The sequence below is a fragment of the Danio rerio genome, chromosome 22 (assembly GCF_052040795.2).
Source record: "Danio rerio strain M-AB ecotype USA chromosome 22, GRCz13ab, whole genome shotgun sequence".
Taxonomy (NCBI): domain Eukaryota; kingdom Metazoa; phylum Chordata; class Actinopteri; order Cypriniformes; family Danionidae; genus Danio; species Danio rerio.
The window spans coordinates 4,892,501-4,904,980 of record NC_141042.1 but is presented as its reverse complement, the minus strand read 5'-3'; the positions used below and the strand labels follow the sequence as shown (position 1 = coordinate 4,904,980).

At 41.0% G+C, this 12,480-nt stretch overlaps 1 protein-coding gene across 2 annotated transcripts in view; it reads left to right on the top strand.

Annotated features, from left to right (window-relative positions):
* The window catches only part of fbn3 (fibrillin 3), a 126,981-nt gene that overhangs the window by 113,937 nt on the left and 564 nt on the right, over window positions 1–12,480 (top strand). The window contains exons 57-65 of one of the 2 annotated variants that reach the window (XM_087303197.1): window positions 3,004–3,210; window positions 3,383–3,508; window positions 5,594–5,716; window positions 6,332–6,448; window positions 6,557–6,685; window positions 8,329–8,448; window positions 8,537–8,768; window positions 9,220–9,379; window positions 11,074–12,480. The exon at window positions 11,074–12,480 is cut by the window's right edge and continues 564 nt beyond it. In XM_087303197.1, coding sequence (XP_087159323.1) covers window positions 3,004–3,210; window positions 3,383–3,508; window positions 5,594–5,716; window positions 6,332–6,448; window positions 6,557–6,685; window positions 8,329–8,448; window positions 8,537–8,768; window positions 9,220–9,379; window positions 11,074–11,448 — 1,589 coding nt within the window. In that variant the 3' untranslated portion in view covers window positions 11,449–12,480. The remainder of the gene's footprint in view (window positions 1–3,003; window positions 3,211–3,382; window positions 3,509–5,593; window positions 5,717–6,331; window positions 6,449–6,556; window positions 6,686–8,328; window positions 8,449–8,536; window positions 8,769–9,219; window positions 9,380–11,073) is intronic. The other variant, NM_001135790.1, reaches the window with a different exon arrangement.

Here is a 12,480-nt window from a genome sequence, read left to right as displayed (position 1 = left end):
TTTAATCTCTTTTGCAGAGAAATCACTATATATTGAAGATCTAGGTTTAAAGCTAGTGTAATTATGTAAGGAATAGTTGAATACGGGCTGTCGAGATACTGGATGCATTATTTCCTGATAATTCAATAGCTGGGAGTGCATTATTCCGCTTATACTCCAGTTCCCACAGCTAAAGTCACTGTTCAGATGTTGTATTTGAGATATTTGTAAGGTTTTTGTTCTCAAAATGCTCCTGTGTGTAGCACTAGTTTTTTACACATCTCATCCAAAGCTATCAGTTGTGTTTTGATGGGATTTATGAGTGTAAAATAACTGGAAGCTGTCATGTGCACAAAACCTGCCGGAACTACTTTAGTCATGCAATTATCTGAAAATAACCACACACCTTAGAATAGAGGTCTGCACGGGACTGTTTTTTTTTTTGTCCCGCTCCCGCAAGGTTTTTTTCCGCACCTGATCGCTCCTGCTGTATGTTCAGACTTTGTTTACCCGCTGCCCGCTTAGAATAATTTTCTACCTGACCCGACCATTCCTGCTAAATTTAGATCTAGTTTCTAAAATCTCACGTTCATACTGGGTACTACCAAAAAGGGAGCGCTAACAGATAAAACTGTAGGTTGTGCAACGGTTGTAGGCTAAATAGCAGTTTTGTTTGCCCCTTTGTAATAAGACATGAGTGCCGCCTTAAACTTGAGGTTCCAGTCTTGTGACAGCACTGTAAAACCAAACAGTCAACTTTATCAAATGAGTGCTGTTAACTCAAAATTGACTGAAAGTTTATTCTACTCATTTGAAAAGAGTTTTAAACTCAGAGTTGAAGGTAATGAGTTCTTAAATACCTCATTACTTCAACCTAAATGGAGTAAGTTCAGAGTACTCATATAGATTAGTTTAACTCAAATGGTTTGTAGCAATCGGTTTGAGTTGCCTTAACGCATTGGGTTTTATAGTAGTTTTATAGTTTTTGAACTTAAATGGTTTGTTGCAATCGTTTTTTTCAAATGGTTTGAGTTTCTTTAACTTACAGTGTGCTAAAGGGTAAAACTTTGAGGTATCATCACATTGTGCTTAGGGGATTTTTTTTCTAGCATCGGTAACAGACGTGAGCACTGGCTGTTGCGGTTAGGGTTGTAACAATATACCGGTATGACGGTTTACCACGATTTGAACGTGCACGATTATCATACCATGAACAATTGCATATCAACGGTTTTAACCCTTAAAGACCGAGACAGCCGCCCGCGGCTAAAAATAAGTATTGCTCTTAAATGTTTAATAACTTTTGATCCGCTGATCCTATTCATACAATTCAAAGATTGGCATAAAGAAGAGAATCTCAGCTTTCCAGTGCTGTATCACATACCATAACGCGGACTTTCAGAGGCTCCGGAATCAGTGCGGTTACGTCATCAAAATTTGACAACGCTGATTTGACAAAGAAACGCTCGTCACTGTGTCTCCGGACAAACCAGACATGATACATTGATGCATCGTCCCTCCTCCATGCCCAGATTGGTTCAAACTCGCTATATCACAACCAATAAGCATAGGTTTCACTTTTGTTTGTGGACCAACACTGAGCTTTTTGAACAACACGGAATGAGAAATAGGCATACATTTCTGCGCGGCTAAATAAAACGCAAAAAAAAAAAAGTTTTGCATGAAATAATTCTCATACTAAGTACTTTTGCATGCACAGCAGCACAGAAACATGACAAAACAGTGACACAGCAAAGACGAACTGCTGCTCTTGCTGTTTTCAAAAGACACAAATGAAGGTGCAGCTGTTTGTCTGCATTGCAGACAACCATATCCAAATCCATATCCACAGACAACCATATCCATGCTGGCACATAAAACCTAAGGATGTTCCATATTGAATCTAGTTTCGTTATGTAACTATTTATAGTATAGTAAATATTTATATCTATTTTTTTACTGAGGATTTGCACCATGTTTATTTGGACTTTGACACATTATTTATTATTTTTTTATTTGTTCATTGTACAAGTGGACACATTCTCTCACCTCAGCGGTCAAGATTAAGTCCTGAAAATCTCAACATGCTTACATTTCTTCATCACAACCTAGACTGAAAAAAACAACGCTTTAAATACATGTTTACAGCCATAAACTTGGTATTGCACTTTTGGTCTCCCATTTATCCTGCTTATAAGGAAGGACAGTTTAAGTTTATTTTTGTCTAATCTTAAAAGACCTTGCTTGTTTATTCCTTCTAATTTAATTTATTAAAATGGGAGATTTTTCAGTTTATTTTTATAAAAGACTTCTATAGTTCTATTAAAATGGTTCTTTCAAAAGTTTGTTGAAATAAAACCTTTGTTCAGTCAGAAAACGTGTTCTTATTCTTTTCAGGGTCTTTGCTATGAGAATTACTATTTAATACCGTATACCGCGAAACCGTCAAACCGTGGTATTGTTTTAGACGATTATCATACGTAAAAAATTCATACCGTTACAACCCTAGTTGCGGTGCTCAATAAGAATGAGAAAGTCACAGATATGCTGTTCTAAATAATGTCAGGACTCGGGAATGCAATATAATGTTAGCCCGCTCGCTCCTGTTCAAAATTACGCCAGAGTTACTGATTGCTAGCGTGTTTTATTCGGAAATGTATCCTCATGCCGCGAGAAATCTGGTCGGGAATGCAGACCTTTACTTTAGAATGTCCATCAGCTAATCAAAATCAAGCATTCAACTGCTGTTCTCTAAATGCCACCTACTGGACGAAAGTGAATTAGCATTTTTCATTCAGCCTGTATCCTGTTTTTTTTTTCAGATGTTTAAAAGTAGCATAATTTTACAAAGCTAAAAGTCAAATTTTAAAATTTTACGTGCTTTTTAATTAGAAAAAGTTATCTTGAAATGGTAGTTGCCAATTTGTATTCTTAAAACAAGACCAATCAGAATCGACGATATAAAAAAACAAGCAAGATTTGTGCGTCACTGCTAAATCTGCTGTTTTGGGTTGTGATTGCCAGATAACCGTAAGGGCTTCTGCTTCACGGAGGTCCTGCAGACAATGTGCCAGCAGTCGTCCACCAACAGAAACACCGTCACCAAGTCTGAGTGCTGCTGTAACGGAGGCCGCGGCTGGGGCTCGCTCTGTGAACTCTGTCCTCTGCCTGGAACCATCCAGTACAAGAAGATGTGTCCGCTCGGCCCCGGATACACCACTGACGGCAGAGGTCAGACAACTATTCATTCATTCATTCATTCATTCACAAACACAATGTGGAGTTTTATAAAGCAGTGCAGAAGCTGAAAACATCTGATCAGTCTTAAATGAAGATCAGTCCTGCAATGATGTGCAACTCAATGAACATTTCAATCAACGTTTTTATTGCTTGTGTTTCGCAGATATCAACGAGTGTGAGGTGATGCCCAACCTGTGTAAGAATGGCCAGTGCATCAACAGTGTGGGCTCTTTCCGCTGCCACTGCAATGTTGGGTACACCAATGACTTCACCGGCACCTCCTGCATTGGTACGTCCAAAACAAGTCCTTCAATACATCACAGTATACTTTATTTACTCCATTTTCTAACCTAATTGTAATGAATTAGTTACATGTATTCCATTACTCCCCAATGCTCCTTGTGTGTGGGGTTACTGCATCTCTCTCTCTCTCTCTCTCTTTATATATATATATATATATATATATATATATATATATATATATATATATATATATATGCCTTAGTGTCCCTCCAGTGACGATATTAAGCCACATCGAGTGTGATATTGCGTTTATACAACAGGATAGTCTTTTGTATGAGGAACTACTTTCTTCCGCCATTTCTGCACATCTGCAGCTGACGTCAGAACAACAGAAACTGTAAATAATTCACCAGCATCACTTCAGAGCTAGTGTTTGAATGATTCTCTTGCGTAATGTCTAAAGTGATGACAAAACAGCTGATTTTGCTCACATTTTAAGATTATAAGGCTGAACGGCATGAAATGCCATCAGTCTACAGAGATACCTACGAGTGATTCTCTGTTGCAGTCGGGAGATGACAATATTACTACAGCACTATAACATACAAAACAGAGAGAGATCGACTTAGAATGTCACTTACTCGTTTTAGAACGATTTAATAAGCTGTAGTTTGAAGTTGTGATCTGCGCAGGACTACATTTTTAATCCCGCTCTCGCCAGGTTTAAGTCCGAACCCACCCGTTCCCACTTATATTCAGCATTTGTTGTCCTGCTGTCCGACCCGCCCCATTTTTTATGATGTGTTCGCGAACAACAGAGCAAAACCAAAAAACGCCCAGATACATGATATAGAGTTCAGACAGCCTATAACAAGCTGTCTGTATAAACACACACACACACACACACACCTAGACACACAGCACCAAGCAAGCGACACACAGCATCACGCGCTCTCTCTCAATCACACACATAGACAGCACCAAGCTAGCGACGCACAGCATCACACCCTCTCATTCACACACATAGACAGCAACAAACAAGCGACACACAGCATCACGCTCTCTCATTCACACGCATACATACACATGCTTGCTCGCTCGCTCCCTTGAGTAATACACAAGGGTGAAGAGTTAGACAGCTGGACGAGTACTGCTATTTGCAGAATATTGCACGGCAAGAACCAGACAGAACAGTTGTGTGTGTGTGTGTGTGTGTGTATGTATATATATATATATATATCAATAAAAGTTTAAGCTTATGACTAGGCCCACACAGGATCTGCACGTGCAGAATTCCACAAATTTCCGCAGATTTTTAGCCCATCATTGATTCTGTTTATTTACTTGTGTAAAGGTGTGTAATTTAAGTAATATTATTGACTAATATAAAACTATTTATATTACAGTTTGTCAAGTAATAGTTTCTGTCTTTTAGTATAGATATTATATGAAAGATTTGCTTTGTGTACCAAATAAAATGGATCTGATTGGATTTGCATCGTAAACATGAACTACAAGTTAAAAAGGTATTACTTTTTTTTCATATATTAAGATTTTAGTTGTGTAACTCCCAAAATAACTCTGCAGATCTGCAGAAATCTGCAGGTTTTTAACAATTCTGTGCAGAAATAGCAAAAAATGTCTGCAGATTCTGTCTGGCTCTACTTATGACACATAAATATGTACATATATATATATACAATATATTAGTTTAGTGATTGATAACTCATGTGGCCTAGTTCAGAGTGGCTTTTTATACACATTGCGATAACGTCAAGTGTGTATTGACAACTTAATGCTTTGCACACCAGATGAGCTCATAATATCAATTTGTTAATATTATAATGAATGCAAAAATAGACGTCGCTCTTTGGCACAGCGGGAATTTGAAAAGGCCAAAATATGCAGGAAATCTGAGACAATTTAAAATTAGAAAGCTGCATAAAATTGCTTCATTTGCTTGACTTTGCGTTAAATTCTGTGATTGCGGAATTGTGAAATCCTAGAGGCACGGCCTTATTAGACACAACAAAAGGTGCACAATTGTTCCAAAAGTGTGTTATTTGATGCATTATTACCCTTGTATTATACTATCTGATATTACAATATAACTCAAACGCTTTCTCTTTAGATATGGACGAATGCTCTCAGTCGCCCAAACCGTGTAACTTCCTGTGCAAGAACACTGAAGGCAGCTACCTGTGCTCCTGTCCCAGAGGATACATCCTACAGCCGGATGGCAAGACCTGCAAAGGTTAGTTCACAATTTAAGGCTCATGATGCCATTTCATGTTTTCCGTTGACGCGTTATAAGCTGTTTGTGCATGTGTGTGATTCTTGGACAGCGGGTACATTTAAAAAATAATTATAATCATTTTAATGAAAACCGATTTATATAATGATAAAAATCTTTAAATGTGTTTGTGTTTAATTAGGAACATTGTGTCCTGAAAGTATAATGTGCGCGTGTGTATTTAGGGACATTTTGTCTTATTTTCTAAAAATATTTACACCTATTTTTGACTCTCCACCTGCTGAATCATATATTTAGCTACAGTTATTATGAAATAATTAAGTCTAAGTTTCATCTACCAAGTGTACTCTCTACTAAGTTATAATATTGTTAATTAACATTTGTATTGAGGATCTATTTTCATATAAATCATCATTCGTTACGTTTTTGTGCGACCATTTTCTGCATTTCAATTAGCTTATAAGCAATAACGTTTGACGACTTTTAGAAAAAGATCTAAGAAGCTGGTGGCAGTCAAAACGTGTCATCGAAATCTTGTGAAAAGCGTCCATATTGAACCCCAAATCTTGCGTTCTATTATTAAACGTGACTTCTTGCTTTTTTTTTTTGTCCCAGATTTGGACGAGTGCTCAACCAAGCAGCACAACTGTCAGTTCCTGTGCGTCAACACGATCGGTGGTTTCACCTGTAAATGCCCCTCGGGCTTCACACAGCACCAGACGGCCTGCATAGGTGAGTGATATGAACTCAAAGCGCCCCGCTAGCACGCCTAGCCCCTCCAGTCTAAATAATTGAGCAGGTCATTTGGAGCTAAAATTGCCTCTATGCTTCATCTCGTAGACAACAACGAATGCAGCAATCAGCCGAACATATGCGGGTCCCGTGCCTCCTGCCTCAACAGTCCCGGCAGCTTCAACTGCGAGTGCCAGAAGGGCTTCTCTCTGGATGCCACGGGACTCAACTGTGATGGTTGGTGTCCCATTTTGTTTTTTGGAGAGGATTAGCATCATTGTTGATCAATAGCTCTATTTGGACTTGCAATGGGCTATATGCACAGCAAGTGTCGCCTCACAGCAAGGTCACTGGTTCAAGCCCCGGCAGGGCCAGTTGTCATTTCTGTGTGGAGTTTGCATGTTCTTCCCGTCTTGGTGTGGGTTTCCTCATAGCGGTTCCAGCCCTAACACATGCGGTATAGGTGAATTGGGTAAGCTAAATTGGCCCTAGTGTATTTGTGTCAATGCAAGAGTGTATGGGTGTTTCCCAATGCTAGGTTGCAGCTGGAAGGGCATCCGCTGTGTAAAACATATGCTGGATAAGTTGGCAGTTATTTCCACTGCGGCGACCACTGATTATTAAAAGGGACGAAGTCGAAGAGAAAATAAATGAATGACTAATTAACTGATGTTAGATGCACTTCTGCCAAAAGTGAAGTTTCACAAACTAATTTCGAGACGAGCTTGTGTTATAATCAACTACATCCTAATCGCTAATCATTAGCTAGCATATCAGATCATTAGCGGGAGGGCCAAAGGTTCAAGTTGTAATTGAGCCAGTCTGTACTCTCTGCACGGAGTTTGCATGTTCTCCCCGTGTTTGCATGGGTTTTCCCCGAGTACTCCGGTTTCCCTCAGTCTAAAAATGTACATACGCAAATTTTTATAACATTCACAAGCACTTAACACATACATACTGAATCAATTAGAACCACCATATTAATCAAAGTATAAAAAAAACGAAGTAGGGGACTCTCAAGAAATACCTGATGTCGTACCCCTCCTAATGCTCATTAAGCAGGAGGGAACCTTGGGCTTATTATCTCCAAGCTCAGGGTTTTCTCCTGGGACAGCATGCCAAACGTGCTATCATAGTCGAGCATTATCTAAGTGTAAACTCTTGAAATAAATGAACGAATGTCCGTCTAACCCCAGGTAGCCTAAAGTCATTTGTTTTTAACGGGAGCTTATGGCAAGGTCTGGCGAAAGCACCGGGGCTCGTTTTGGATGGTGTGGTCTTGAAGAAGTGTTGAAATGAGGTCAACTTTATGGTTTTAAGATATGACGCAGTTCAGCAGCAAGTCATCAAAACGAAAGCAGAGGTTGATTATTGCTTTGGGCGTCACAGTTAATAATGTAGGATGTGCCCAAGTTAGCGTTACCGTGAAGACCAAGGCTATCAAACATCTTCTATAGACAGCATGTTGAAATCAGACTAGCACTTAAACATGAGCTTGTAAGCTTCACTACACGAACAGCTTTTGATTGGTTTGTTATAGAAGACAATATTAAAAGACGATGCTGAAAAAGCAGTGCTGTTGGTAGGGTGGCCAGAGCAAATTCTGAAGGCGACCATGTGAATGCACAGTAAAATTGAAGGGTCAATCATTGTGCTCATAATGAATGACTGGAATCTTTTTGGATGGGAGATTAAAATACACAGGCATCTTAGAGGAGATCAAGTGTAAACAGGAGGACCAAAAAATGGATATGGGCCAAAGGATCAGATCTGTGCATTAAGACTTCTAGTGTAGACACAGCCTATGCGCGATCCCAGAATCCCAATAGAAACATTTATACTTCTATTAGATCAGTTTCTACAAATCTGTTTTCTTACAGACGTCGATGAATGCGGTGGAAACCACCGGTGCCAACATGGCTGCCAAAACATGATGGGAGGATATCGCTGCGGCTGCCCACAGGGTTACGTTCAACACTACCAATGGAACCAGTGTGTGGGTAAGTGCAGTACTTGTGTTTGGAAGACTCGACAAGAAAGCTCAGCTGCTGAATGGTTCTCATTTCTGCATCTTCCTTCCCTACCTAGATGAGAACGAATGCACTGGAAACCAAGTCTGTGGGTCGGCGTCTTGCTATAACACTCTGGGCAGCTATAAATGCGTGTGCCCGTCAGGTTTCGACTTTGAGGCCACTGCTGGGGGCTGTCAGGACGTTAATGAATGCTCCATGGGTAATAACCCCTGCAGCTATGGATGCTCCAACACAGATGGCGGATACTTGTGTGGATGTCCAGGAGGCTTCTACCGAGCTGGACAAGGGTCAGTATTTAAGCTGTCAGGTGTCAATTCCAGTTCTTGTAGTGCCACAGCTCTGCATAATTAAGTTCCAACCCTGCTCCACCACACTTACCTTAAGGTTTCTAAGGACTCAATTAGTTTGATCAGGTGTGTTTAATAAGAGTTAAAACAAAACCGTGCAGAGCTGTGGCCCTCCAGGACCTGGAATTGACACCTGTGAAGTACAGTAGATCAAAATACCAGCCTGAAAGTTTATACAAATCCTGAAGACCTGAATTATTTTAGTCAAGGAATATTTAGCATGGGCTAGAGTTTTCATATGTTTCTAGATGTTTCCAAGCACTATGCAAGTATCTTGGGACAAGTTTGGAGCCAAACTCTGCATGATGTTGGTCCTCCAGAATCACGATTGGAAATGAATGAATTGGAAAACTATAGGGTGGACTAAAATGTTTTACCTTTTCATTTCCAGGCACTGCATCAATGGGGTGGGCTTCCAGGGTCAGTTTGGCTCGGAGGGAGGAGACGATGAAGAGTCGCTGTCACCTGAGGCCTGCTACGAGTGCAAGATCAACGGTGACCTGGGAAAGAAAGGCCGTCACAGGCGTAATGCTGATGATAATGAGCTCAAGGTAATTTTCACTATGCCCAAATGTAGACCGCTAACCCTGACCTTAACCCCTAACCCTAAATAAAACATATAAAGAAGTCATGTTGATACTTGCACCAAAGAATGGAATTTGTCGCACACATGTAAACGCCCAAGATCTGATTTTTTCATATCAACAAAGAGCTACCTTTCTAATATGGATTTTAATCGGATACATTTTAGATATGCATCTAAAACGCATCCAATTCACTTTGATTTGACTTTTTTGATTAATGTGTTACAACTTATTTTTTTACACAATGGGCTGTCCTTATAACATAGGAGTTCCTGGAGGGGCGGTGTCCTGGGGCCTCATGTACGAAGACTTGCCTGGAAATCTTACTAAAACATTGCGTACGCACAAAGCTGTAAATGTGCGTACGCAGAAAAAAATTCAGATGTATGAAACACTGCGTACGCCGAATCCCACGCATATTCTTTTGTACATCCAAATGAACGTGAAACTGAGCGCAACATGCACGAGCACAAAACCCCTCCCTGCCTCCTCCCCCGTATGAATATGCTAATGACTCTACTTTGGCAAAACCCAACGAAAAAGCAACGGCAAAAGCAAGCAAGAGAAACTTTGAACAGAATGTGAATTGGAGGTGCTGCTTTCGGAGGTAGACTGGAGAAAAGCGGTGTTATTTGCAAGTTTGTCCTCCGGAATTAAAAAAAATAAATAGAGTGGGGAGAGTTTAGCTGATGCGGGTAACACAGTTGGGTCTGAATATCGCACTGAGTGAATTAAAAAAGAAATAGTGTGATTTATAGGTGTAAAATGTTGCAGTACCCTTAACAGTCTCAGTGGCGCAGCTCGTAAGACGCAAGTCAACATGTTTTGACACGTTCGAGCATGAACTCGGTTCGAATCCAGCGTCTGATGAACTTTCTTTTTTCCCCCCGCTACATATCAGATTTTGCCAACTAATTATCACAAGAAAGACAAGTAGGAATCAATAATAAGTTTGTGCATCATATTTTATTTCCAAATTTATTGATTGGAAATGTTTCTGATTCACGCATGCAAATTCATCTTCAGATAGTGTCTTTATAGCAATGTGCGTGCAGTAGATAGCTCAGATTACATTGGGAAAACAGGCGACCGCAGCAAATTGCGCTTTAATGTTTAGCTGGTCAACTGTACGGTATGGAAACCTTATATACCTGCTAGATAACACAACTGCCTCTAGGAGTCGCCACTGGAAATAAAACAGAAACACACAAAAAATGTGCGTACGCCAGCCATAAAGCTGGCATGGAGCTGCGCACATTCCCACGTTCAGTTCATTTTTAGTAAATCCAAACATGAGCGATTCTGAGCGTGAAACCTGGCGTATGAAAAGTTTTTGTGCGTACGCAGCGTTGATACATGAGGCCCCTGGAGTTTAGCTCCAACCCTAAATCAGACACACCTAAACAAGCTAATAAAGCTCTTACTACGTATACTAGAAACTTCCAGGCAGGTGTGTTGAAGCGAGTTGGAGCTACGATCAGCAGCCCTCCAGGACCGACTTCAGACATTCCTGCTGTAAACAATTTCTTGAAGTCAGAACTTGACTTTAGATGGACATTTTTCCCAACATCAGTTCATTTGACCCAATTGTCGGCCCATTTTTAAATGTCAAAAGTCAACTACCTTTTATAACATTTTGAAATATTTTCTCCCGCCCTCAGGAGACGGTGAGCATGGCCAGCATGGACATCCAGACCTCCATCCCCATGAACTTGAGTCTGGCGCAGCTCCTAAACAAGGAACCACTTCTTGAGTTGCTTCCAGCCCTGGAGCCGCTCGAGCACCACGTGCGCTACGTCATAACGCACGGAAACCAGGGCGAACACTTCCGCATCCTGGAGCGCCGTGACGGGAAGAGTGTGCTGCGCCTGGGCCGGAGGCCACCAGCTCCAGGTTTGTACCGGCTGGAGATCGCCAGCCTGCGTCTGTTCGGTCCGCGCAAACTTCAGCAAATGGAGGACCAGCACGACAGCGACTACTTGCTAGGGGAAATCGGCGACGCACTGCGCATCAAGCTGCACATCCACCTGCACTGAGACTGACCCTTGACCCCTATGCCCTTCACTGCAGGGCGTTAGCTCTGAGAGACTGTGTCCATATACCGTCAAGTTTTTTATTTTGGGGTTTGTTTTTATTTGCCGATCTTTCATGTCAGCGTTGATTTCCACCAAAGTTGGGTGGAATCCAGTGTTTCCCAACTCTGTTCCTAAAGACACACCAACAGTACACATTTTCAACCTCTCCCTGATTAAACACACCAGAACCAACTCATTAGAACATTAGAAGAGACTCCTAACCCTGAATGGATGAATGGGTCAGATAAGGGAGACATCCAAAATATGCACTGTTGGTGTGCCTCCAGGAACACGGTTGGGAAACACTGACGTAAATCAGAGCCTTAAATTAGCGCACCCACTCGTACTGGAGGGACAATCAGATAATATTAGAACGATCTCATTTTTAACTTTTTGTGAAATGACATTTCGGTCTTCAAATGCACAAAAAACGTTGCATTGCAGACGATTAAGAAAGACGTTGCGTTGCATTGTAGATGATTAAGATAGATATGATCACTCGCCTTGATATCTCAATGCAAACTGGGGTCAAAATGGTTTATTCCATTCAGTATTTAGATTCATTCATCAAGTATTGTACTGTTACCGAAAAAGGACTGCAGGAACTACCGCGATTTTTCAGGTTTAAGAGTTCAAATCGTAAACGTTTCCTTTTTATGGGAACTTCTGGAGTGTTTGCATGAGCTGCCACATTGTGTTACCTCATTTCTACTCATACACACACACATATGTACAGCCGATAGGACAAAAGTGGTGCTAAACGCTCAATATTTGCACTGGGCCTCCACTGCGTGTTTAATCAGGGAAACGTCATTCCAAAAACGGCAACGGGCATCCAAAGTGTTTGAATATGCATGCAACGGCGCATCCATGATTCAAAGCATTTGCTTCCCCATGCATGCGTGCTCCAGAGTGTGTTTGACAAAGGCGCGCTTGGCAAACAGAGCACATGTGAATGGAGAATTGGAGGCCTGTTGGGTAAACCAACCAGAG